Consider the following 26,859-nt stretch of genomic DNA (forward strand, 5'->3'; position numbering starts at 1 on the left):
GCAGAAAGAAAGGGGAGAGCGGGCCCAGAGAGGGAGGGGGCCATATATATATATATGGGCTTAACCAGTCCGTCTGTAATGCTCTTTAAGGGTGCTGGGAGACCAACAGGGAGGGACCAGCTGAGGAAAAGCAGGAGCTGCATTCCTGGCTAATGTGAGAAGACAATTAGATGCACAACAGCATCAAGAAAGTAGCCTCACAGTGGCCAGGAGATTGGCTCCTGCTTCTCCTCAGCTGGCCCCTCCCTCTGCCCTTCCCGGCGCCTTTAAAGAGCATTACGGACAGAGAGACACACAGATGGACGGACTAAGCCCCGAGGAGCAAGCTACATGAAGAAGGCAATAGGACTTGAGGAGACATCAAGAGAGCTGTGCAAATGAATCCCAAGAGGAGGCTACTGTGAGGAAACAGTTAGATACACAACGCGATCACGAGTGTTGATCGCAAGGGGCCACTGTGAGAAGACAATTAAACACATGACGTAATGAAGAAAGTTGTGCAAATAAGTCCCAAGAAAATGCCACGGTGATAAGACAATTAGATGCACAACACCACCAAGAAAGTCGCCATTCATCCATCATTCTTGACAGGCAATTCACTAATCGTTACTATAAAGTTTGACTGTTTTGAAGTGTAAAAAAAACCCTGTAAGTTTAACAGAAAATAAATTAGCATACTTGGCAGCTAATTAAACTGACTGGTGGTCTTATTTTTCTATCTTCGATGCTTAAGTTCCTGCTCTCCATAAAAGTAAAAAAAAAAACTACTGAAAAACTAAGCAGTTTAGGGAAAGCAAGACAGCATTTGGAAGAGGAATGTATAAAGGGCCCCTGTTTAGATTTCATTTGATAGTTTAGCAGATACTGAGAGTACTGCAAAGGCACAGTGCTTTAAAGGAAGAGAGGGTCTTGCACAGTCTTCCAAAGGATCCATTAGGGGTTACGCTGATTAAGGGTTAAAAGAAGAGGACCCTAGGGAAAAATTCATGAGAGCTCCTACTGTATCAAGGACAAAGTGTAATACTTAACATTTATCCAAGACTAATTTTTCAGGAAAATGGACATGCTGGGGAACAGAAGCACACTTTCCATTTAACGAATAAACAGTTTTCTTAAATTCTTGTGATAATCTTCAGATCTATTTAAAGGGCAGCTAGATGAAATAGTTTCATAGTTTCTAGGGTCGGAAGGGACCTGAGAAGATCATCTAGTCCGACACCCTGCCATGGCAGGAAAGAGTACTGGGGTTAAACGACCCCAGCAAGGTGTTCATCTAACCTCTTCTTAAAAACCCCCAGGGTAGGAGCCTGCACCACCTCCCTTGGAAGTTGGTTCCAGACCCTAGCTGCCCTGACCATGAAATAGCGCCTCCTGATGTCTAACCTAAATCTACCCTCTGCTAGTTTGTGACCGTTGTTCCTGGTCACTCCTGGCTGTGCTCAGGGGAACAGTGACTCCCCCAATGCCTTCTGATCCCCCCTGACCAGTTTGTAACAGGCCACAAGATCCCCCCTCAGCCTTCTCTACATGCCAAGATGCTCCCTTAGACTGTGAAAACACCACTGTGTATTTGATCTTGTGGGTGTCATTAGAACTCTCTCCCTGCAAGTTTATAGCCTAAAGGTTTTTATGGTGGTACATCAGTTCCAAATATGTAAGAAAAACAACCCCCCCTCAAAATAAAAGAAAGAAACACAGTTTAATTATATTTAGTACAGAGCAGTTCCAGTATTTATAGGAACATTAACATTATCATTTAAAATATTTATCACTTCTTTAGGAGAGACTATTAGGGCTAACTTAATTTCTACATTCTAAGAGAAATAAATCTTAAAAATGAGAAGGAAGGGAATTAATATCAAGAAATCACTACTAAATTAAAACAGAAAATCATAACTAAGTACAATTGTAACATGTTTGAACCTGCATTTGAAATATGAAACAAAAAATATACCTTTCAAGACATACAAATTTTGTTTATATCCATTACAATCTTACATAAAGGAGAGCTACTAGAGGACTCAATTCTACTGAGGCAAGACGACAAAAAGTAAACAAGGGCTACAAAGTTCAAAGAGGCATCTGATTTTGTATTAAGATCTTAAAGTGAGCATCACTACACAAATCAGATCTGCTTTGGCAGTTTTTATAAAATGTATGGGTTTACACTGTTTTTCATTGTTTCTGAGTTAGATAAACTCCATGGAATTCACTTTCCCATGCAAGCGGTTTTTAAAATAAGCCCAAAAATAATTCTCTTGATCTACTTTGTATATGTGAAGAGAATATGGCTCTTATTTTTTCCAGAAAAAGACACACAAAAGGACACAACCTACATTTTATTTCACTCCTTAACTGCTGCTGCTCTACATTTCAGATGCAGCTCCAAGTGGTGGAAAATAATGTATATGTGAATTACTTGTGAAGTGCTTTGAATCAGGAAGGAAAAATATGACCGTAAAAATCCCTACTATCCCCACCCTCCTATTGGCTGTACATTGCCAATAGCTAGGCACAGAGGAATAAGTACTGATAGCCGATATTTAAGGAGGCATATCAGCTGATACAGATCTGATCCAATACCTGATACAGCTGCCTCCAGGGTCCGGTGTGGTGGAATGGGAAGGGAGAGGGAATGAGCGTGAGCTGGGGTAGATCAATGCCTCACCCCTCCTGCAGTGAGGAAGGGGGCAGGCACTGCCCGTGGGATGCAGAGGGGTGCGGGACAGAGTGTTGCGGCTCGTGGGATGGGGGGTGGATTCTGCTGCTGCTTGCACCCCAGGGTGGCAGGCCAGGGGGGGTTACGCCCCTGGATCTGCACATCACGGAACGGGCTCCAGCTGCAGGGTGGAGCTGGAGCTGGAGCTGCATGGGGCTTTGGTTACTGGGGGCTGGGCTTGGAGCAGGCTTCAGCAGTGCTGGATGGAGGCTGCAGCCACCCCAAATTTTGTTGCAGCTCTGCTCCCAGCCCCGCGCCACCACAGCCCTGGCTGAATGCCCCACTTCCACCCAAGTGCCAGGAAAAGCTGAGGCTGCACTGGGTGATGGCATGGGGCTTGGAGCTGAGCTGCAGCAAAATTTGGGGTGGCTGCAGCCTCTTTCCAGCACCACCAGAGCCTGCTCTGAGCCCAGCCCTTGGCAAGAGAAGCCCTGGCACAGCACCAGCTCTGGCTCCACCCCACACTGATCTGGGGCACATGCCTCCCCAGTGCCCCAGAGTGCAAGCAGCATCAGGAGCTGCCCCCACCCCACGAGCTGCACCTCTATCCTGTGTCCGCTGTGCAGAGCCTGCCCCTGTCCCCCCACTCACCAGAGGGGCAGGGGGTGTTGATCTGCCTTCTCACGCCCCTTCCAACTTACCAGCTGGAGGAAGCTCTTCATGCTCCCGGCTCTGTTCCGTGCTGCGCTGCAGCTGCGCACAGCACAGGCATTTACTGGCCAAATTATCGACCCCATAGGGCTGATATCCAGTGTAGACAATTTTCTTCATATTGGTACCAATCTGATATCAGACTAATGTATCGGTGCACCTTTACTGTAAATATATCTATAAACATTGTGTTCAACTGATACCTACATATATAGTAGCATTTAATTTTTAATCATGGAAAAATGTGGATTTTGGTTTTTTTAACTCATAGAATTTGTTGGTTGTGGTAGTTTTGTTTTTTGTTTTTTTAACATCAGAGAATTTGTGATTTTTAAAAGCAGAAAAAAAATAGGATCCCCGCTGATGATTCCATCAACCAAGGAAATCTGCTGGAATTCATGACTGGTCTATTCTGAAAGGTTTGGAGAGTAAAGTATTTTTCTACACAAAAATTACTAGTACAGGAGCTCTTGGAGGACCCCATATGCTGTATAAACATATAGTAAGAGATAGTTTCCACCTCAAGGGAGCTCACAGCTTGGAGATTTAGAAAAGAAAGCCAGATCACTCCTTCGGGCACTGCATTCCATGAAGGTCCCACTAGATGCTAGAGTTTCTCTCGTGCTCCCCACCAAACAACAAGCTATATGCTCTCCCCTAGAAGCTACATCTTCTGGGGGATACATAAGAAGCCAAGGTCTTCCAACAGTGGTACAGCAAGCTAGCAGCAGAACTGGAAACAGGTCATACACATCAGTATAGGCTCATTAACTCCCCTGGGAACCGGAACTAAGTAGCCCAGGCACAGTGCTGCACAACATGGTTATACTGCTTCTACTTCCAGAGCTTGGTGACTCAGGGCCATGACCTGGCCTAATAATTTTTCAGAGAAAATTTTTCAAAGCTTTATGTAGAGAAAAGGGCACTTACCTAAACCCACCCACCACCCATCAAGCTACAAGCCCCAGAAAAGTACCTTTATGGGTCACCATTACCTGCAAAGTGACTGCTCATCATCATGTATTCCCAAGCAGGAACTGCCAATGAGCTAGAAGTTATGGGAGCAAAACTAAAATTTTAAACAATTGAGCTGAATAATCCCCTATCTGACTACTGGGGCAATGTTGCTTGTTGCACCTGATCAAACTTGCTGAATTATACTAAGTTGGTTTTTTATGCAATACTGCCCACTGGAGTACAGACACATCTGATACATTATGAATACTAGATTCATTTTTTTTCCAAAGACAGGCCCAAGCATATGGCACTGAAAACTCAATAATTTCTACCCACAACAATTCACTTTTATTTGCCCACCTGCTCATTCTGGAGAGTTTATGCAAAAACAAAATTGCCATGGTAAACAGAACTAAATTTCAACGCGTCAGATATACTTGAATGGTTGTATAAAGGGAAAAAGGGGACCTCCCTACTTACAACTTTTATAATCTGAAAATGAACAGTATATTTCTTACCTTTTTCTCCAGCTGAAGTAATAGTAACTATGGGGAAAAAGAGAGAGAGAAATAGTAAGTAAATCCGTATCTCTTTCCCCCAACAAAAAGCTTTATTAGAAGTGAGCTATGCGAAAAACGCGCACACTGAAATATTTTTTATAAAAAGTTATGCACCTGTGTACCACATAAGAACACTTGTTTCTCCTAACATCTAAGAAGTCAGTAGCAGAGTCTAAGACAGAACTCATGAGTCCCAGATTCCATGGTTTAACCAAATTCACAATGCATAAGCTAACTGTGATCTAATTAAACATTATACTTCTGATATGTACCTACTATACTCTGAACAATGTTAAGATGTATGCATTCACTCAGCTTCTTTATTTACCACTGACATCAATTCTAGAAAAGCACAACTGAATCACTGCCTCCAAACCAGGAGGTAGAGAGGGAGTGAAAAATAATAATGAAGTTCTTTACAGAAGTTCCCATGCAGATATCCATATTAGTTGCATTCAATCTATTTCTTCAGATCTTGGAACTCTGTCACCTTGGGTATCACATCATCTTCCTCCCCATCACTCAACTGAATAGTCTGCAGGCTATTTTCATCTCTTCTTCCCTGCCCCAGGTATTGAAGTGATAATAAGTTTCACCAGTTCTTACTCCTGTGCATCTCCAAGATCTATTTCTTTCTAACCCTACCTAGCTAAATCTACTGCAAGTACAAAGATGTAGGGCTACTTCGGCTGCCAGAGGGTGAGGGGCAATCCTGATGCCCCTCCTAAGTTGGCACCTGGAGCTGGTGCCCTACTTGTCCATCCCTACTTAGACCACTGCATGGAAAGTATTGTTAAATCACCAGTGTAAGGCACTGTCTGCAAGAGCAAACATACAGGAGCAGAGATTTGTGCTCAGACAGCTGCAATCAAGATCCTGTCAAATTACCACAAAAGGAAGCAAATGTACAGTATTTACATTCCATTCTTGCTGAGAGCAGAAGAGTTCAAAACATATTCTTTGGTTGGTCTACAGTGCAAATTTCCTTTTCCCCCTCCTTTATGCCTTTGTATTCAGAAGGCCAAACTTCTTCAAAGCACATTTTACATTAAATTCTCAGTTTCCTACAGTAAGTCTTCAATGTTTTAACAGCTCTTTGTTAAAAAAAAGATATGGACACAGAAGTAATTATATTCCAATTCACACTGCAATCTTGCAAAGGTTTTATGAAATACATACAGAATGATACAGAAACCTTGCAAGTTTCCAGAGACTTAAAGATCACATTGGGTTTCTATAATTTAGCTGACAGCACTGTGCAACTCTGACTAAAGTTATAGTGACACTGCAGTTGCAGAAAAGACTGCAGTGTAGTGTACAGATATTTAATACAGCTTCTACTAGATAGTGCAGGTATCAAGGCTAAGGTACTTGTGATGCCATGGAGCTTAGCGTGGGCTGCAAACCCACCCAAGTAGCAGGATAAATTAGCCTGTGCTGAGCTCTTTGCTGCTGTGTATGAACTGTTAATGGTACCTGAGCTAACTAAAGTGAACTTCAGTCCTTCTACACTACACTGCAGTCACCTGCATTGTGCTGCAAACTCTAGTTCTCTCCTCTCAACATGAAGCCAAAGAAGAAAATAAAAGAAAAACACTCATTCAAAGGACTTAATGCCAGTTATTACGTACCAAGAACCACCCACAGCAAGGTATAAAACGACTGTTTCCTTCCTTCCTTGAATGGTACATTAGTTCTTTGTACCAGGAGAAAGTCTCCCCCACTCCCCGACACAAATGTAATGCCTTGAATCTCTCTCTCTCTCTTGCACCATTTTTTCTGTTTTTGCCCACACTGTTCCTTACACTCACAAATCCCTCTTTTATGCAGGACAGGGGAAAAAAAACCCTGCATAGGTAGGAGAACAATGATCTAATTAATCAGAAGAAAAAAAATCAAATTTTTCATAAGTGACTTGTGACTTTGGGCTTGTATTTTTTGAATACCCAAACTGAGCTGTCTCAGAAGCTGACATTCAGAAACTGCACTACTTCAAAAGGAGACATCCAAACACATGTCCCCCACCAGTGACTACCACAGCAGTACCCCAGTACCTCCAAAAGCCCTGCAAGGCCAGGAAACCTCTCTGTTCTGAGGCACACAGAAGTAGTTTGCCAGGTCTCTCTCAGAAACGCAGTTAGGAGAACTGAAACAAGAACGTAACGCATCTTTACTCAGTGCAGTAACTGAACTGCAGAATCATCCTCACAGTAGGGTCCATCTAACTCACTGACAAGCAACGAATTCAGAAAAAACGCAAATAAAAATAAAGATGTAGGAAGAACAAGACCTTGTGTGATACACCATATTTATGAAAATCCAGGACAACTCTGAATTTAAGATGACCTCCCCCAATAAAAATTACATGCTATACATGAAAAATTATAACTGTGTTATAATTTTCCATGTATACAATAATATTAGTGAAAGGCCATTTTAAATTTGTCCCTCACCGCTGCTGTGGCAGGGAAAGCAGCAGCAATGGGGGTAAGGGGCCATACCCATTCCCCTTGCCCCTCTTCTTTTACAAACTTACCTATTGTTGTAGCTCTGCTTTGGAGCCCAGCCCAGCCAGGGAAAAGCAGTGGCAGTTTTCGGCCAGGCCTAGTCAGGGCTAGAGGGACCTGAGCAGAAGGTAAGGGGGAGGGGGCACAGGCTGTATAGTCTCTGCCATACTCCCCGCAAACCACACACAGGGGTATGTCCTGTTCTCTTACACCACCAATACCCCATGGTCTCCCCTGTGCTCTCCCAGCTGTGAGCCCCCTCCCCTGCCAGATGAGCCATCCCAGATTGGGGCAGGCAGGAGATGGCTCCAAGCTTTGGCCTGAGCCCAGAGCTGAAACCATAGCTGAGCTGTTGTCTGTCCCAGGCTGGTACCTGAATCCAAGACAAGGCCCCCCCGGATGCTGACTGAAAAAGAAAACCTCATCTTGGATTTGAGTATATGTGTTAGTGGTATGTATTCTTCAAAGCACCACTGACAGGCCCCAAGGAAGCCAGACTTCAAAACAGTGCAGTCTCCCCAAGGCACCTTAAGAGTAAACTTTTACATTCTTGTTAGTTCCTCCTCCCCACCCATGACAAGCACTAATGTGCACATGTAAGTGCGTTCCTTAACTAGACTGCTGCCCTTACTCTTCTGGATTAAACAATCAGCTCTAGAGTTTACATGAAGCACATCTCACTACTTAACCTGAAGAACAGCTTGGGAATTCCTGTCAACCCTTCACTCACCCACATGTGAAAACACTTACTCATGTGATGATGATCAGCAATCATAACGAAGTGGGCTGGCAGTGGCACCACTGGGATATAAGAGACCTGGACGACATTTCCCTCAGCAGCTACAAAATTGTGCATAAAGGACTTGCACAATGCCAGTTATAAAGAGCCAGTCATCAAATATCTTCCCAGTCCTTTAAAACCCACAACTCTGTGACCTTTTCTTTCTGTCTGCCCATTTCCTAACCAGAAATCATCTACTGCTGCATTCATCCACAGGCACTACTACCAAGCTGCTTTTTTAAGAATGACTTCATGAAGACAGAGCTGATGTGCTCTCAGCTGGCCAGAGACCAACAAGATATTGATGGATCTCTGATGCAATGCTAGCAGGGGCAAGAGCTGAATACATGTATTGCCAGCTGAAAGGAAGCCCAGGCAGAAGTGTACAACTTGCCAAGTTGGAACAGATTTACTTTAACAAGTTGCTGAGTTTATAACACTTCTGCCCAAGATCCACTGCAATGACAGACAGGTTTTTATAATACACTGCAAAAAATGTTCATAACAGTGGTGTTGTAACATTGTAACATTAAACGTGGAAGTGTGGCCTTGAACAGTTTGCTCACTCACATGTTGCTAACACTACCAGGACAAGACGCAGCTCCCACAACACCTGTCTACTATTCTGTAGGGTGCCTGCTTTTCCTTACAGAAAGTATTTCACTTATTTCTGTGAAGTCAAATTGGAAAGATCACTGTTTGAACTCCTGTCACAACTTTTGGGTAGGTTTCAAGCAAACTCAAAAGGCATTCAACGATGGCTTTAGTAAGTGTTGATGGGAAGCCTCTCTCACTTCGGTTGAACCTTGATTTCAAAAAGTGGAAAAGAAAAAAAGCCACCCCCCAACAAACCCACATACCAAGGCATTTTTTTGGGCTTCACAAAACAGCCAATTTGTGGGAATGCCTTGCCACCTGTACTGCTCCATTTATTAGCTCACAGAGAGCTTCATAAATGCAGCACACCCAGGGACTGACCTTATAAGCTGCATTATATTCTAAACATGGTAAAAGTGAGATTACAGTTGCACAGTATGAGCCATTATGACTTGTTTTGTTACTAAACACAGTCACAATTTGTATTATGGTTAAAGCAACCGTTAATGCGTTTGACTAGAACAAATAATGTAAAGCGAATGAAAAGCACACTGCCCAGAAGACATTCCCTTACAACATGAACAAGTCAGGGAGTTCTATGGTGAAGTCATTTCTAGTTCAAAACCCAGTATTTGTACCAATAGGAACCAAGAAGGAAACACAATCAGTACAAGTATTATTCCCAATGAGGAAAGAGGGGACGCCCCAGGGAAATATAGCAGACTAAGCAATGCTTTTAAAGTAGTCTGCAGAACCGACCCCCACAAAACTTCATGAACCTCACACAAGTGTTCTATGTATCCAAGACTTTTTTTTCTCCAGTGGATATGCATTAACATGGGCATTGAACAGATAAATTAGTTCCCCACAATAACATCTATAGGTGCTTGTTCCTCCAATCACTTTTTCGCCCCTGCTGCCTACCCCTTGTGCCAGGCATAGAGGGCAGGAGCGAGGCCATGCAGTCCCCTCTGCCCCCCACACCCTGCTGACTAATTCACTCTGAGCTGCTGCCATTGTATCAGATGTTACCAGGGATGGGAGGTGGGGGGGAGAAGGCAGCAGCAGCTTTGGCTCTAACCCCAGGCTACTTCATACTCAAATCCAAGCTGAGGGGCTTCCCTCACCTTAAATAGGGAAAAAAAATCCTGATTTTGGATTCAAGTAAAAATTGTATTACCAATTATCAAGTTAATGATTTGGTAATTAAATCATTACTAAAATGTGCAGACAGGAATTGAGATCACAGATTATTCACTTTAATTTTAATAGTCATTTAGAGGTGATCTGTGGGGCTGTGACATCAATCTTATGCTAGTCCTTTGATTTTTGAAGAAAGCTGTACCAAATTTGCAGTTTCAGGGGCATGTGCCTCTAACACTGCTGCTCATGGCACTACAGCTGCTCAGCTGCACCCTGTGAAGACAAGATGAGAGCCCAGGAAGGGTCACATTCCAGCATGAGTTGCATCCAGCTACAGCAGGGATGGGTAGTTATTTTGGGCAGAGGGCCGCTTACTCAGTTTTGGCAAGCTGTCAAGGGCCACGTGGGTAGTTCTGCCCCTTGACAAGTGCCCCATCCCCTGGTCACCATCTTAGGAACAATGTCCCAGGGCCAGCACCGGTGGGGCCCAGAGCGGGGTGCAGGCTGGCAGGGGTCTGTGGAGCTGGGCTGCACCAGCAGGGAGAGGGGGAGCTGGCCTGACTCCATACAGCCCCTACCACCTGGGACCCTGTACTCCTGCTGCCTTGCTCTGGGCCCTGCTGGTGTTGACCCCGGAACACTGGTGTGGGCCCCGTGCACCCGCTTACTCCCAATGCCCCCCAGCCCCACAGTACAGGCAGGGGGCAGTGTGCAGCCCTGACCCCTTGCTCACCGGCAGGGAAGGAGATGGTACGGAGTCCAGGGGAAAGCTGCCCCTCCCCTGCCCTGTGGCTGGCACTCCCTGCTGCAGCTGCTCACAGTCCGTGCAAAGCTGTCCTGAGCAGGCACAACAGCCCCATGTGAGCTGCGAGCAGCTGCAGCACTGGGCGCTGGCCATGGGGCAGGGGAGGGGCCACTTTTACAAGCTGGTGCTGAGCGCAGGAACCCACCCCCACAGCCAGCCTGGGCCCCGCTCTAGCTTCGGGCTCACCCATCAGGACTGCTGACAGTGGCAGCAGCTGCGGTCCCCCCTGCCTGCCACACCAGGCAGTGTTTGCCACCACCGCCTCTGGGCTGCCCAGCGCATGAGCTCCAGGCAGGCAGCAGCAGCAAACACTGTCCAAAACAGCAAGTGGGGGAGGGCTGCAGCTGCCGCCATGCGCAGCCCCAATGGGCAAGCCCGGAGCTGATGCGGGGCCCAGGCTGGCAGCGGGTTACAAGTTGGTGCTGAGCATGGGAAAAGCAGCTCTGCCCTGTGGCCTGAGCCCCATGCTGCAGCCACTCGCAGCTCACATGGGGCTGCCTGTGACTGCTCAGGACAGCCTTGCGCAGGCTGCGAGTGGCTGCAGCAGGGAGCACTGGCCATGGGGCAGGGGAGGGGCCGCTTTTCCCTGGGCTTCTTCCCTGCCTGCAGTCTTCCCCTGCCCTTCCCTGAGTTTCCCACGCTGGTGCAGTCGAGGAGCCACATGGTCCCAGGGCAGAAGCCCCTGCTGGGGCTTCCAGCTGGGCGAGGGGGGGGGGCCTGTGTCACTGCAGCCAGTTTCCATGGAGGGGTGGGGCAACAGGACCAGGGTTTCCATGGAGACTGGCCTAAGGAGAGCTGGTAGGGCATGTGGCTGGGCAGGGTGCTTCTCCGGGGCTGGGGACAGGATTTTGCAGCAAAGACAACATGGTCTGGAGTCGAGGCAGAGCTGTGATCTGCTGCCTGGAAGCCCCTGCTGCTAGCTGTTATCGACACATTACAGGAGGCAGAGTCTTGGTCCGTCTACATGAGACACTTACCTATGTATTATATTAATGTGTAGTAAAGTGTCAGCATCTACATATGTGCAGCAATTACTACATAGCAGATTAGTCTAATGCACTGTTTTCTAGTACCTGTAGATACAGGTACTAGAAATCGGCACATTAAACTAATGGGCTGAAGTGCAAATGTAGATGCTGACCAGGAGCAAATTGCTCCTGGTTAGCCTAAGTAGCAGGGGGACACAAGGGGTGGGGAGAGCTGTCTTGGCTTGGTGGGATGCTGACTGGGACCCATCCCAATCTCCATGTGGCTGGGACGAAGCTGCCTGGAAGCCAGGGCAGCTCTCCTCCACCCCACAGAGACCAGCACCTCTGTCCCTTGACAGAATAGGGTTGGCACCCGGGAGGAGCTTGGAGCTCTCCCTGGCTGTTGCAGTGGGGCAAAGCATGGCAGGAGCAGACCTAAACTGAACTGCTCCTGTCAGAAGCAAATTTGCTCCTGACAGGTCCACAATTGGGCGGGGGGGGGACACAGTTTAATGTTCCTGAATTTTCTGCACAGAAAATTCAGGCACATTAATGGCATGTGTAGATCCACACTCTCTGTCCTGAAAAGGTCTGTTTTCCTTTTAAAAACCAGTAAACAAGGGCACGAGTATAATGCAGGGCTACCACAAGGGACAACAGCCACACTAGTGAATTAACATGCAAACTATGGATCTAACTGGAACTGTACTCACTCACATTTGGTGTTAAAGAGATCTGCAGGCATACCCTATATTTCTTAGGGCTAGAGCAGCTCAGCTTACTGTATTAATAGTTTCCCAATTAAATGTGAGAAACTTTGTCTGTTCCTATCAGAAACAGAGAGGAATATGGGGAGAGGCACCAGAAGACTGGCAGAACAAGAGGCACTAGATGGGATAGCTTGGGTCCACACTATAGAGCAGCTGTATTTGTGGCTGAGAGTAGTGTGTTCATTCAAGTTTTCAGTCCAAGTTGGCTGGCCCAAAAGAGTGAAATACCACTAAATAAAGATTTTTTCATGTGGGTAGAATGTGTGCTAGGGACAACCTGAGCTAAATTTGCCACAAAGACAGGCAACAAAAGTAATAAAAATGACAGTAAAGAGAGAAGAAATGTTTTTGTGACATGAGTTTCATAAATGCATACCCCTTTATGCCTATAAAGCACCTGGGCTCACTGAGGGCGGTATCTGGAAACAATATATTTAAAAACTCAAAAAGGATGTATACAGATGCATCTCATTCCTCACTGTGTCTAATCAAAGAATTACCAGTGCTTTTACAAAAAAAATTCTACCTTTTCCCAATTTAGGGTTGTATTTTTACAACCAGTACCGATGTTAATGATTAAGTACATAGATTACCATATAAAACATAAAATATCTTAATCATACTTGGCCTAATGGCCTACCTTGAGATCCTAGTAAAGAAAATGCATTCACCCTTCAACTCCAGATAAAATAAGATGGGAAGGTATCAAGAGTCCTGATTCTGCTAACCCAAAAAGAGAGTACTTATGAGTTCTCAGACTACATACAGACATTCAAAAGTCTGAGGCAGATTCAAACTAACAGGTGGGTTTCTCTAAGTAGTTTAGGTTAGTTCAGCAGCGAACAGAACACGTTTACCCTGGGCAGGGGCAGGGTTGCCATGTAGGCTGCCAGCACTGCCTGAGGCCAGCAGCTCCCGCATTGTTGAGCACAGAGCACCCCTCACTGGCTGCCAGGCACATGCCTCCCTCCCCCTGCTAGTCCTCTGTCAGCTACAGGCATCTGTCATCAGCAGACAAGCAGTGAAAGCAGCAGCACAGTCTTCTCCCCGACCCTGCCCTGCTTATGGAGAGTATGGGGGTCCCTAGGTGGGCCTCCACACCCCCCACCAGGGACCCCCATTCCCCAACAAGTGAGCACAGACCCAGGGAGCATGAGTGGGCTTCAGGGAACAGGCAAGCACCCCATCCCCACCATCATCAAGCACTGTGCTGACTCTACTCTGCGAGAGCCTGGGATAGGGCCAGCTGACACTCAAACAGAGCAGCTGAGCGTGGGCCAAGTTCCAGCACACCTCCCTGCATGGAGCGGTTAGCAGGGGCCCACAAAGGACCTTAAGATGCCAGCAAAGAGGACAGCAAACTAACTTGATTCAATAGGGGAACTGGTATGGAAATTTGATACTCTGGACTAACCTAATTTGAGTAAGTTTGAGTGCACGTTGATCCAGGACTATCTTAGACCAAGTTCTGCCATTTTTAGTCTGAACTATGTGCTCTGTGTAATGGGCAAACTGAATTATGTTCAAGCTCTTAGCATAACTTTAGGCCTTCCTGGAACTAAGCAATTAAACTGTACAGAGTGCCTAATAAGACACCAGGAAGCATGAGTGCTGTGATTAGTACAGTGGGCTTACTAGGAACAGTAGTTTCCCTAAAAGGAAAGGAAACCAAAAATGGAATAGGATTGGAGTATCTCATCTAAAAAGATGAGGTAAGAAACTTGAGGATTGGACAGTTTGAGATGAGAAGTAGTGGACAAAAGTACAAAAGTAGCGGACAAAGGGACAGTGTGTGTTTGTGTTGCTGCCCTGGGGAGACAGAAAGCAGCCTTGGAATTCTTGCTTTGAGTAACAAGGAATCCAGAAATTAACATCCCGCACACCCAGCAGAGGATCTGAGGCTGGTTCCACCAAAGGTTGCTGCTGTAACATCTAAGGAAGCGCTTGCCAGGTCATATTGCAAGGATAATTATCTTGTAAGAAGCCTAGGGATTACTCACAAAGTTCACTTGATACCAAATCGGATGAGGGGCTGTATCAATCTTTGGGGGGGTCTCTGGTAAAAGGAATCCTGGGGCAACACTCCAAACTTCTGAAAGGTTACAGGCTTGGTTCAAAGTCCTATCACCTAGTGCAGATTATGTGCAACATTTGTATCTAGCCTGAAATATTAGTGAAGTTATTTGGCCACATCCAATAGAGAGGAATATAAATCCTGGCCACGCGTACTTCCAGTGACTTTTCCAAATTCTAAATACATCTAATATATAGGCTTTTCATCAGACTATAAGTTTGATTTTCATTCTCTTGAGGGATTCTGCACTTTCTATTGTTTACAAAGATTTCAGAGGTTAGAAGAACCAAGGTTGTTGTTTTTAAAAAAAAAAGCAAAAAAAAAACCCCACCCAAAACCCAAACAACTTTATCATTTTGATGTATTCAATTTTAAAAGTTATATTACTATTACCAGAGTTACTTTGTGTTTTTAACACAGTGCAGTTATCTACACTCAGTGGAAGACTTGACAATCTAAGAAAGGGATGGGTAAAAGAATTATGTTGTTGAATTATGTAATAGTTAAAAATGACTCATTTCCAACTGTACACTTCCCCCATCTCTTACAAAAATAAGGCTTTCCCCCCGAACAAACTGTAAGTCTCACATGAAATGAGTTTTCTTCATATGCAGGACTGGTGAAACTCCCTTATAATCTAACTGCAGAACATAAAGACAGTACCCCTTCTTAAGAGACCTAGTATATTGATACTGTGGAACTTCTAATGACCTAGAAAATAAGGCCCAAGCCAATGAACAGACTGGGGTCTCCTATTAAGGAGACTACATGTAATTTTCTGGACAGGAGCTTTTCTGATTTTTTTATACCGAAGATGATGATGATTACTGTGGTTTTAGATTGGTGCAAACATTTGACATTCAAGCAGAAGTGATTGTTGGTCAGCAATGCCAACATCAAATGGAGAATGATTTACTTTAACTGCAGCTAGATGCAACATATCTATGCCAAGCTTTAATAAAACTGTCCCAGTCTACTCCTATTAGTTGCAGAAAAGATGGAAGAATGGAGTTTCTGACAATCAGACGCACTGAACTTTCAAGTACTCATGTAATACCAATCATCATAGCATCTCTGCAAAGAAACAAACAAGAGGATCATAAATCTGGCTGTGATTTGGGGATCTGTCCATGTACAACTTACAAATTTTGGATGATGTAGTTATGCCATAACAGTTGTTTATTCAGCAGTAAACTTCATAGAAGGAGGTGGCTGAAGCTAGAACTAGTTTCTCCAATTTTGCTCCAGGGAAGGTGGAAAGCAAAGAGAGGAAGATCCTCAGCAACAGAACAAAGTGTCAGTTGGCTCGGAGGCTAAGGGGCTTACAGAGCAGGACAGGGAGCTGCAGGTGAAAAAGGATCAGAAAGGAATATTTTCATATCAGGATAAGTGGCTCCATCTAGCTAATAGATCAACCCAGATCCTAGAATGCTTAATTTGGAGCAAAAAGACTCCATGAACAGAAGAAGGATCCTGGAGTCCCAAGATGACCTGGATCAGAACCTGTTCAAAAGGTGGTAAAGAAACTGAGGCAGGGAAATACAGGTAGAATCTGTTATTATATTTAACCTGTGTCTATTTGTTCCTTGTTACTATGTGGCCTTTAGGAGAAATTGGAAACAGTGTCTACAAGGCTACAGCTCTAGCATAGTGCTTAAGCTATTCAGTAATTCAGCACTGTGCGTGAGGGTCCTAGGCAGCTGGCTGCATTGTCCCGTTGCTATGAAGGGGGGCAAAGAACTTGTTCCCAGAGAGTGCCAGAGAGGCCCAGAAAGGAGGCAGACCTGTAACCTGCTGAGACCCAGGGAAGTGAAAAGCAAGATGGAACACAATAGAAACCCAGTCTCACAGACAGAATTTGACCAGGCTTGGGGGTGGGATATTTGCCAGCTGAAATCATCTTTGCCTCCACCTGTCTAGGATACTTAGCATCAGAATGCAAAACCTAAAATACTTAGAGATGCAGATATAAATGTCACCGATTGAACTGGCACAATAAAGAAATGTGTGCAACTAGTGGGGACTTCCTGCCGTTGGTTTATTATTCATGGAAATCAGACATTGCTAAAGAATGGCTGTCAGCAAACTGGAAGTGCACATGAAGAGTAAATACTGGCCAGTTCCTGAAAGATTAGCATAAAGCATATACCCCTGGCATAAAGATTAGTCCTAATGCACTCTGATAGTCCATCCTCCCCCAAAATTAAGTGATAACTTTACCTTTATATTTGGCCACTTTCCAACTGCATTCTTTCCACACACCTATTCGTTAAAAATGTTTAAATTATGAACCAAGTAATTGCTTCAAAACCACTTTGTTCTAATAGGCATTTTCTCCTTCCAACAAAGCTGGCATGAGAAGTACTATATATTGTGTACTTACCAATCTGACATTTCAAGTTTCAGCAGTGATTTCAAATAGTAATACCATATTTACTCGAATCCAAGACACAGATCTTTCCTCGATTTAACATGAGCAAAAAAGTCTCGTCTTGGAAATGAATATGAGATGGTGGGAAAGCAGAGAGCTGCTGTGGCTCCAGCTCCAGCTCCAACCCCTGCCACCTCTGCCCCGCATCTCCCCCTGCAGCCTCAGCTCTTGTCCCTCCCTCACCTCCCTTCCCTCCGTCTCCATCTCCCCACCCTGTGCTGGCTCTACTGTGCTGCTAAGGGGCTGGGTTTAGACTGTGCTCTGTGCCCCAGGTTGTAACAGGGACGGAGCTTCCTGGAGCAGTGGTGGGGATGACTTTAAGATGACCCTCCAGTGATCAGATTCTACACATGGAAAATTACACAAATGTATGCATCTTCCATGTACAGAATCTAATTACTGGAGCAGGGTTGTCTTAAATTCAGGGTCATTTTGTATTAGTTTAAATATGATTATTCAAACTGGGTAATATAAAAGAAAAAACTGTATTTCCTCCAAAAAAACAAACTTTAGCTCTCTTCTAGATTACAGTTTGCAACAGAATTCTGTGTTAAATATATGGAGCAATTTTCTAATGGAAAAGATACTTTAATTTTAAATTTTAGACACATGCCATATTTAAGTATAATAAATAAGCCTTAGGTAGTGTAGCTCAGAAAGGGTATTGTGTTCTCACATTTATAAGATGACCACACCAATTCACCAAAGCTTCAAAAATCTTCTGGGCTCTAAAAAAAAAATTATTGTTTGGGTGCTTTGTCAAGAAGAATTACAGCATAAAGTACACTTTCTTCACTCACTGTAAGAAAACCATCAGTTAATCATCAGCTGCTCTCAAGTTTTAAATCTACCACAGAAACCTAAAAGATGTTCTTCAAACTCTTTTTAAAAATAACTTTGTTTCAATTATTCTAAAAAAATCAAGCAGCTTTACTAAAGTATATGTACATTTAGCTTTTGGAATGAGACATTTTCATGGGAAAACTATTTCATTTTTTTTAATTAATGGAAAAAGTGGAAATAAAATTTAAAAGGCTTAGGTTTTTTAGTACCTATCTCTTTGCTGGATGTTCCACAAAGATACAAAAGATAGTTTCCTGTACCAAAGAGCCAAGATAAGACCACATATATTCCAGGAAGTGTAAGCAGAGATAGGAATGCATAAACTCAAGCTTTTCAGGAGTCTATAGGTCATGATTCAGAAGGTTGTTGCATTCATTCTATAATTATGGTACAAAATTATTTTAAGGAGAAATCTGAATGACAGGGACCCTGAAGGCAAGGAGAAGGTTGATTTTGAGGCATAGTATAATAAGGAACAAGCAGAATGACTCAAAGGGGAGTGGAAAGCAATGTGACCGAAGCCATCAGTGAAAGAAGATTTTGCAGTCACGTACTGGACGGATTAAGGGTAGGGGATAGGGAGTTGCACTGTGTCCAGGAAGCAAGATGATCCAGTTATTAACACAAGGCTGCTGATGACACCAGAAAAGAAGATTACAGTAGTCGCAGTGGAATATAATTAGGGTGCAAGATGAGCAATTTGGTCTTCTGTCAGAAAGGGAAGGACAAACATTTAAAACACTGCAGAGGATAGGGTGACTGGTCTCAATTTTTAGCCAAGGTCTGAAAGAAAAGGGAAGTCAAAAGTTATATTGTTGTAAGAAGTAAGGAGTCATTCCTGCTGAAGTGTTTTCTTTGGACAAACTTCCCACTTCTAATAAACCATTCTGTGGAAGCAGGCAGGGCTACAATATATTTCTACTTTAAAAAATTCAGAAGATACTAGAACAGGGTAGTCTGATAGAGTGACTACAGTTCTGGGTGCATCTGCTGCTGTCTCCTTTTTCCCCTCTTGTATACAATTAGCTTAATTAGGTAACAAGGTTATTTGATATTTCCAGAAAGACTTCATCAGAAAGACTGAAGAGGGAAAACTGGATTATCTTACCTTAAATGTTGCAAAAAATATGAAGAATATCTTGGAACTTCAAGAGAGATTATGAACAGTTTTCAAGAAATCCAACACTGACAACTGAACTGAAGACTCTGAAAATGTATTTAGGAAGCTATAGTTTTTCACACAAAATGATGAAATGTTAGGGAAAAATGAAGATTTCATAGACTTACTTAAATGGATCTCAAGAGTATTAGAAAATAGGAAAACAGTGATATGCTGAGTGGAGTAAAAAGCATTAAAAAGAAAAGAATCTCCCCCTTCACCCAGATTTACAGACAGAGAACTGGGGCTAGTCTCAGATTCCCACTTTGCACCACATCCAATTATTAATGTTTCACAAATTAAAGAAGCAAAGAGATAACACATTTAAGCCATCACATACACACTCAATGTTGAACAAACAAGGCAGATCAGGCAAAATATATCTATGCTTCATGCAATTAAGGGCTGCTGAAGAAAAGTTTTGCTCTTCAGGTTTTATCATCTATTTAAAATTGAATTCAAAAGTTTCAAAAGTTAAAAAGTAAACTTACAAAAGAGACGCTTAATTCCCTACCCCCAAAAATCCATAACATTCTTAAAAGAATTGTTTTAAGAAGTTAGGGAAAACCAACATTTTTAAAACGTTAGAAGTTTACATCTACTCTAGTTCTTCTATGCGAGTGCAGATGACTGAAGAACTGGTGGAATTTGGATACAAAAATGTAAAGTCCGATTATTGAGAAAGGAAAATGGATCTTTACTTGAACTATTCATAACTTCAGGATTGTGTGTTAACTCTAACATTTGAGAAATACTTGAGAGAAAAGGTACCTTTGTAGAATCTTTAATAGAGTAGCCTAGTCCTTTCAAGTAAGGGACAAGAGTTCACACACATGGGCGTGCGCGCGCGCGCACACACACAGAGCCCCCAACTCTGTTAACACAATCACTAAGTCCTCCAGCAAAATCAAGGTTTAAACTTGACATACCTGCAATGTGTAAAGCAACAAAACAAATACAATACTAAAAAAAGCACACTGATCCTTTGATGGCATCATAAAAAGGGCACATATTGCATCCTTCCCTTTTCATTTTCTGAGCTGCATAACACCTGCTGCATAACAGGGTTGTCCAACTGGTGGCCTGTGAGGGGCCAGCATGTGGCCCATGGGCTCCTGTAACTGGGTCTCCCACAGCCATGAAGCAAAGGGAGGCCTGCTGAGGGTGGGAGTCCTAAAAACGCAACCCCACAGCATATGGCTGGTGCTGCAAGGAAGTCCTCCATATGGGGAATGTAGTTTTTCAAGCCCATAAAGCATCAAATAGCCTCCAATGAGTGGGAACTTTGCTCAACACCCAACCGAGTGGTGACATGGTAAAGGGCACATCCATCACTGTTTCAAAATACAATTTTTAGACATAGATAAATATTTAGCAATAAGTAATCACTCTCGCTTTCTATTCTCTGTGAAGTGAGGGTTCTACTTTTAAGAAATGTTGCAACAGATACAAAAGTATAATATTCAAGTCTTGTACAGTACTGTATTGCTGACGCTTTATACAACTACAGAATAAGAAGCGTCTGATGATGCTGAAATAGTGTACAGCTGTATTGTCCTGGTTTGTTAGTATGCTGGTAACATTGCAATAATAAAGATTTCTTGTGAGAAAACAAATGAAATTACTGTCTTTTTGTTTATCCAGTACTCCCTAAAATCACAGCACTAGAACAAACCAGCCTTCTTATTGCAGATTGCGCTTAAGGGAAATTAGAAAGGATTGCTTCTTTATTTGAAGCAGCGATTGCTGGCACAATAACACAAACATACTTGTGTATCAACCCAAAATGCATGATCCCAGGATCTAAATTAACTGAATCCAGATCTTTCTGTCATTTCTCAGGACAGGGTGTGGATAGCTTCTCATGACACAGGTTGCTTCCATACCAAGGCGAGTTGTTTTCATACCATGCAATAGCTAAAATGTCAACCACTTCAGTGAGCACAAGGCAATTTGCAGTCTTTCCAGATACTAGCAGATAGAGCTAAATCTTCAGTTCCAGTCGCACACAAAAACTGCATTTTGCATGTGTAACATGTTTATCATGGTAGCTAGCCTGTGATGCAACAGCTTTCTTCTTAATGAAGACAAAGCCATAAGAAAGATGGGAGGGGAAAGAGAAGGGAATATTTTAGTTACCAAAGTACTTTGAGTCTGACACCTAAAAAGAGATTTCTCTGCTGCTGTGTCCAAGTATGGTAAAGCCTACCTAGGAAGACACCCATGGAGGAGAAGTACTGGACTATGAAAGGAAGACCGTTATTCCAGCTATTACACTAAACTGCATCCCCTCTCATGATCTGATCTTAGAGACACCACTGCACATTAGATGCATTCTTCTGGACAGTTACACTTTGGATATACCCCAAACCCCCTCACAGGCAATGCTATGATTTAATTTAGGACTCAGCTACTTATAGGGAAGTTTTGCACAAGCTGCTGCACTGTTGTTATTGGGGGCAGAGTTCAATCAGTATAAAACAACACTAGGTGCTGTAGCACAGGCAAGCCACTGATTTTTTTGTGCCCAAATCAGAACATCTGAAAGCTCAGGGGTGAAGCCAGGTCAGCAACAATAGAAAGCTTCTTCTCACCACAGAAAAAACACTCAAGTCTGGGGCACTGCAGAAGGGTTTTAGAGCTAGAAGTAGGGCAGAAGACAGTGACACTGAAAGGTTTGGCAGCTGTATTCTACAAGTATGTCAAGTTTGGTGACTAAAAAAGGGCCATAGCATCCCCTCTCTTTACCATTTGATTTACCCTAGAGGTAAACTGTGTTTACATGCACTAGGCCAAGGGTGGCTAACCTGCGGCAAAGGTTCCACACATGGCACGGGCAGTCTGTGTGGCAGACAGCAGATCAGGGAGGGGACAAGCAGCACAGAAGCACACAAGTCAGGTAGCAGAAGGCAGAGCAGCAGTTCATGCAGGTGGAGGGGACTGGAGCAGCATTTGGGGAGCATGTGGGACTAATTTTTGGCAGGCATGCCACAAAAGCTGGCCCCCACTGCACTAAGCCCTGGCAAAGCGCCTTTTGGACCTTCAACATACTGTAACATCAGGACATTTAAAATTCCTCTTGCAAGGAAACCAGTAGATCCTAGGTCCTGTAGTCCTTATGTAAGAGCTTGCAGAGTTCAAGAGAAGTTCTACTGAGGCCAGTGGAGATGGACCCGAGTCCCACAGTCCCTTAAGGTTTTAATATGTTCCTGCTAGGGGAACACTAAAATACTAGGGGAACTTAAGGTGCAGGGGATAAGCAGAAGTATATTAAAACTAGGGCAAACCCTCAAACAACGTATTTGGGCATGGTACCTCACAAGAGCAGAGTTTTCTTGGAGAAAAAGGCTCTGCCTCAGGCCTGGCCCAGGCCACAAGAGATCCACCACAAGCAAAGCAAGCACATAAGTGCCCTGGCTCCCTACACAGTCATAGCACTGCCAGTCTGAAACTTATTTGTGTTCTAGGACTTAACTTTGTTATCTTCAGCATGAGAACTATAGGCTTAGATAATTAAAGTAAAAAGATACAGCAAGATTTTCTCCTTAAAAATGAAGCATAAGCAAAAGGCATCAAGCAGATATGTTTTAGGAGCTGAACCTTTATAGAGAAGATAACAATACCAATTTCCTGAAAAAGCCTGCAACCAATGCATCTTAGATCTATTTTGCAGGCAACACATCTAAAGATACCACAGACAGTGACCGAACTATGTTATCAAGTAATGTAAACTGCAATATTAATAGTGTGGTTAAAATTGTGGGACACTGCAAATGCTTATCTTGCAGGAAATGGAGCACATTCAGTCACCAACTCATTTTACACGGGTCATAGCAATGTCTTTTGACTCCAACCAAACCAGCTGAGATTCCAGCTAGCAGCCTTGCTAGGCCTTGCTTTGTATTAGCCCACAACCAACCTAAGCTTCCAACACAAACATGCTTCAGACAGAAGGATGTTTGCCAGGGCTAAATATTAATGTTGGTGATCCATATAAAACTGGCTGACACAAAATAAAGAATAATCCAAAAGCAACTATTTAAGATTAACATAATTAGGCAGACTTGCTGGTTTCTGATTTCTAAAGTCTTCTCTATCCCCTAAACCAGTGTTTCCCAGTCTTTTCCAGCCCAAGGCACACTTACAGTTATAAAAATTTTCCACGGCGCACCTGTTAAGGCATTGCCCATCCTCATGCCTATTGTAACTCATCGTAGCTCATTGTCATGGCAAAATTCCGTGGCGCACTGATTGGGAAACACTGCCCTACACACCACTGCAGAGCCAGACATTCTTTGCTTTCACCCACAAAAGCACTTCCATTGTGCTTGCTGATCTCCTCCTTGGGTAGTAAATTACCATGGGAGAAACATGCTAAGTTTAGTTGCTTTAGACTGAAGTCAGCTGTAAAATGAAGCATATCCGAGTCGCAATCTAATTCTAATCATTTTCACTCTGCAGTTCAGTTTACATGCAAAGCAGTAAACTGTAGTTTGTACTCATCCATGTAGTTTGAGCCAAGGATGCTGTCTGCCAAGGACATGAGGGATATGCTCCTACTGTAGGGATGCAATTATTTTGTATGTGATCCAGATTTAATTGTGCCCTGATACTATGGGATTAAATGCACTACTAATACATGCTATGAAAGGTTTCTTGTTGTTACAGGCCCAGCTGTACCCTGTTCCTTCTGATCGCTGAGTGAACCCTCTCCAATCTTATTTATCTCAGGGTGGAACTCAGCAACTCTCCCCATCACAAGCTAAGCCTAGGGTTGCAGTACCTAACATCGAGAACATTTTCAAAGAGAATAAAACTACTGAATTGATCTAAGTCACCAGCTAATAACCAGGAACCAGTTTGCTAAAATGTTAAAACTTTTTTGGATGCAGAGAAAATACTGAACTAATATTTTTCTACTTCATTCATCTAGTTCAGTTCTATGATTAACTTACTCAAAATTCAGAAACCTATTGGGAACTGAAGATCAGAGTAAGTTTGTTTTCTCTTCCTACCTATGGAAGAAACTAGATGAGAGAAAGAAGATATACCAGTTCTAAAATCCTGAATACCATGATTTTTGCCTCAATCAGGTCAATTCACTAACAACAGATGATAGCTCGTTGGGTTTTTTTTTTGTAATCAGTTATGAAAATAAGTTTACACATATATAATTTTTCTTATCAAAATGGTTTTGCATTGAAAGCAAGTGGACTATATTCAACTGTTTCAAGATGTTGTTTTTATGCTTTTTTTGGTAAATTCCAATTGCTATCAAAATAGAGCTTCACACAAATCATGAGTTCAAATTAACTTCAAGAAAAATGGTTATTTTCTATTATAAAAGTAAAAAACAAAATCTGAGAGTGCATGAAAATATATAATTACTTAAATAAGTATGAAGTGTATCCTCCTAGTGTGCAAAAGATACCAAATATAGTGAAGGACAGTGTTTCCCAACCTTTATAGATTCAAGGCAGGCTTGACAGATTGAAGGCACCTCTCAGAAAGTGCCAGCTCTTAGTTTTTACACCATTTTTGACTACAGAAAAATAACAGAGCAGTTTTTCTGTTGCAAAGGACTCAGAGGGCACATTCAGATGAGCGGGAATGAGCGTTTCCCAAGGGGCAAGTAGCAGTAGCACAACTCTGGCATGCAGCAAATTGCCTGAGTGGGATAGGAGAGGCTGAGGCTAATGCCTGAGCTGGCCTGGTCAGCCTTACCTGGGGGTCCCGGGGCTGCAGCAGGCGCTGGCTAGACAGGCTCTGGTTTTGGGTGCAGCTACATGAGCTGTCTTGCTTTTTTAAGATACTGGGATTTCCTGGTATCTAATTTTGGCTCCACGCTGCAAATATGCAGCACAGAGAACCTTTTCATATGCAGTACGTGCGTTTTGTGGCACCTCAAAAGCCTCTGAGGCACTGGAAAGCGCACGTTTGTAATCTCTCTGGGCATGTTCAGATAGACCACAACAGGTCAGAATGGTTTTAACACTATGGATTCCTATTTGCAATCTCTGGTTTAATTTGTGAATCATGTTTGCACACCTAACAGTGCTAAATCAAAGTATTGTTTGTTTTTAGAGTATGAAGAGACCAGTAAAGGAAGGATTTAAAACAGAGTCTACACGTATATTCTCCCTACCATCCCCTGATAGAATGTACTCATACCTAATGTTTTCTGGACACCATCCTCCTACTTATTTCCAGGAACCAGACTAAGACACAGAAATCAGATACTGCCTTCCACTTTTCTCTGAAGAGAGAGCAAGTTTCTTTTTTAAGTTCCACTGATCTCTGTGTTTCTGGGTTTTTCCCATCCTGGCATTATCTTAACCACTCTCACACATTTGGTGAGAAGTGGCTTATCATGAGTCATTCTTCCCTTTAACTGTTTTTCCCTGGCAGACCGACCCTATTACATTCAGAGTTAACATTTCCATAACCAGGTCAACATATATTATTCATCCATTTGAGAGCAGCTCCCAATCTGTCAGAGGTATGAGAAAGAAATATGGAAACAAGAAACCAAAACATGTGGACACCCCAAGAAATGGAAGAGGGAATGGGGACAAACTCTAGTGTATTTTACCAAAAATACTTTTTTCCTCACAGCAGCATGACATCCGCAGTGCCTTCATCCACCTGCTTTACCTGTGGCAGGTTAGGGCATTCTTAGTGTTTAGAGACATTATGCCTGGTAGATATGCAAGAAGTAGGGCTGCACCAATAAATATTTTTGGGGCCAATACTGATAGTGGATTATTAACGAGCCATATTGGCCAATACCAATCTAATTGCCAATATGCATCCTGTATGAACATGAGCCACCAATGCGAAGTCGCAGCTGGTAAAGTAAACAAAACTCTGGCTTGCATCCATAGATGCTTCTGAAGTAAATCTCAGGATGTCATCCTCCTGCTGTACTTGGCCTTAGTGAGGCCACAGCTGGAGTACTGCATCCAATTCTGGGCTTCACAATTCAAGAAGGATGTCGAGAAGCTTGAGAGAGAGTCCAGGGGAGAGCCACGCGCATGATCAGAGGGCAGGAGAACAGGCCTTATGAAGAGAGGCTGAGAGCCATGGGACTCTTCAGCCTGGAAAAGCACAGACTCAGGGGGGACCTGGTGGCTGCCTATAAGTACATATGGGGTGTACATCAGGATCTGGGGGAACATCTGTTCACCAGAGCGCCCCAAGGAAAAACCAGGACCAATGGTCATAAACACCTCCAAGACTGTTTTAGGCTGGACATAAGGAAAATTTTCTTTACTGTCTGAGCCCCCAAGACCTGGAACAGACTCCCTCCAGAAGTGGTGCAGGCACCTACTCTAGACTCATTCAAGAAACGCTTGGAAGCTTATCTTGCAGGGATCCTTTGACCCCAGCTGACTTCCTGCCCCTGGGGCAGGGGACTGGACTCAACGATCTTCCGAGGTCCCTTCCAGCCCTAATGTCTAAGAAATCTATGAAATCCCGGCAGTTTCAAGAGCAGCATCAAGCTGGTAAGTCTGTTGTGGGGAAGGGAAGCATGGTGAGGGGCAGATCAGGAAGCGGGGCTACAGCTGGGGCAGGCACTGCCCAGCCAGGGTGAGGCATGGGATGGAGCTGTGAGCAGCTTGTCTGAGGGGTGCGGGGAGTGGGGCGGCTCCCATCACTGCATGCACGCCCAAGGGAGGCACTGGAGGGGTGTGGGGGAAGTGGGGGGGGGTGCACGGCGCATGTGATCCTCAGATCTGTGCGTGGAGCAAAGGTGGGCTGCTGCTGTGGGCTGGCTCTGAGGGCGGCACTGGGCTCATCCCGGCGGGGGGGTTGGGCCAGGGCTGCACTCAGGGTGGGTGGTGGCAGTGGCACTGTGACGGAGCTACCGGCAGGGGTCGGGGGGGGGGAGGCT

The 26,859-nt window shown here is 43.8% G+C and overlaps 1 protein-coding gene across 1 annotated transcript in view; it reads right to left on the bottom strand.

Annotated features, from left to right (window-relative positions):
- Positions 1 to 26,859, bottom strand: part of ZDHHC20 (zinc finger DHHC-type containing 20) — an 81,584-nt gene that overhangs the window by 39,140 nt on the left and 15,585 nt on the right. Inside the window, exon 2 of the mRNA XM_019524264.1 lies at positions 4,846 to 4,872. Within this exon, the coding sequence (XP_019379809.1) occupies positions 4,846 to 4,872 (27 nt within the window). The remainder of the gene's footprint in view (positions 1 to 4,845; positions 4,873 to 26,859) is intronic.

The sequence above is a fragment of the Gavialis gangeticus genome, unplaced genomic scaffold (genome assembly GCF_001723915.1).
Source record: "Gavialis gangeticus isolate Ggan-Ray unplaced genomic scaffold, GavGan_comp1, whole genome shotgun sequence".
NCBI lineage: Eukaryota > Metazoa > Chordata > Crocodylia > Gavialidae > Gavialis > Gavialis gangeticus.